Source organism: Sinocyclocheilus anshuiensis, unplaced genomic scaffold (assembly GCF_001515605.1).
Source record: "Sinocyclocheilus anshuiensis isolate Anshui unplaced genomic scaffold, SAMN03320099.WGS_v1.1 scaffold1052, whole genome shotgun sequence".
NCBI classification, from domain to species: Eukaryota; Metazoa; Chordata; class Actinopteri; order Cypriniformes; family Cyprinidae; genus Sinocyclocheilus; species Sinocyclocheilus anshuiensis.
The window spans coordinates 428,483-429,319 of record NW_015549556.1 but is presented as its reverse complement, the minus strand read 5'-3'; the positions used below and the strand labels follow the sequence as shown (position 1 = coordinate 429,319).

The window sequence follows — 837 nt, the reverse complement described above, 5'->3', positions numbered from 1 at the left end:
TTGGCCCCAACAGTGGCCGCATAGTTGTCTGATGAGTCAGGAATGTGGTTGCATGCCTTACACATGAGCTATTACTGAACACAGGCCCCAGTAGAGCACAGCCAGTGCGCTCATTCACAGACGGGGAGGGAGCGAGCGAGCGAGAGGGAGGAGGCTCAACAATAGAGAGGCAGGAGCTCGCCGAGCCAAAGTCAGAAGCGAAGAGACGCGCCAGAGGGAAGAGTGCTTTTCATCTCCACCTCTGATCCCTGTCCAGCGCTCGTCTGAGCTCCGAGTGGATTGTGGAGGTTTTCTGCGCGTCTCCTGGATGCCCGTTGACTTGGTGATCCCTCCTCCGCTGTGGACAGACATGCACGAGAGCGAGATGAGGCTGAAGATGCGCGTCAGGCGCATCAAAGAAGGGCGAGATCTGAGAGGTGAGCTGGAAAGAGAGAGTGTGTGTTTGTGGGATTGAAGGTTTTGCATGCATCTTTGGGTTATTTGTGATTCATTTCTCCTTCTGTTTGTCAGTGTAGTCATGGGAGTGTATCAGAGTGCATCATTGCTTTACAGTATGTATGCATATGTGCATGTGTATATACAAGTGTGTGTCTCATTCGCTCTGTGTTATTGCATCTCACTGACCTCCTTCTTATGTTTGGACATTGATGACAAGTGGCTTCAGGGGGGTGCAGTCGATTTTTAGTCACCTGTCATCAAGAGTTTCAATCTTTGATGCATTGTCAACACTAAATGTTTAGTAAAATGCTTACTAAATGTTCTTTCATCTCTCTCTCTCTCTCTCTCTCTGTCTGTCTGTCTGTCTGTCTGTCTGTCGTGATGTTCTATCATCTCTCT

At 49.0% G+C, this 837-nt stretch overlaps 1 protein-coding gene across 1 annotated transcript in view; it reads left to right on the top strand.

The window, feature by feature from the left end:
• The first annotated feature begins 12 nt into the window (after positions 1 to 12).
• The window catches only part of LOC107656951 (dual specificity protein phosphatase 16-like), an 8,517-nt gene continuing 7,692 nt past the window's right edge, over positions 13 to 837 (top strand). Inside the window, exon 1 of the mRNA XM_016444913.1 lies at positions 13 to 416. Within this exon, the coding sequence (XP_016300399.1) occupies positions 308 to 416 (109 nt within the window). The 5' untranslated portion in view covers positions 13 to 307. The remainder of the gene's footprint in view (positions 417 to 837) is intronic.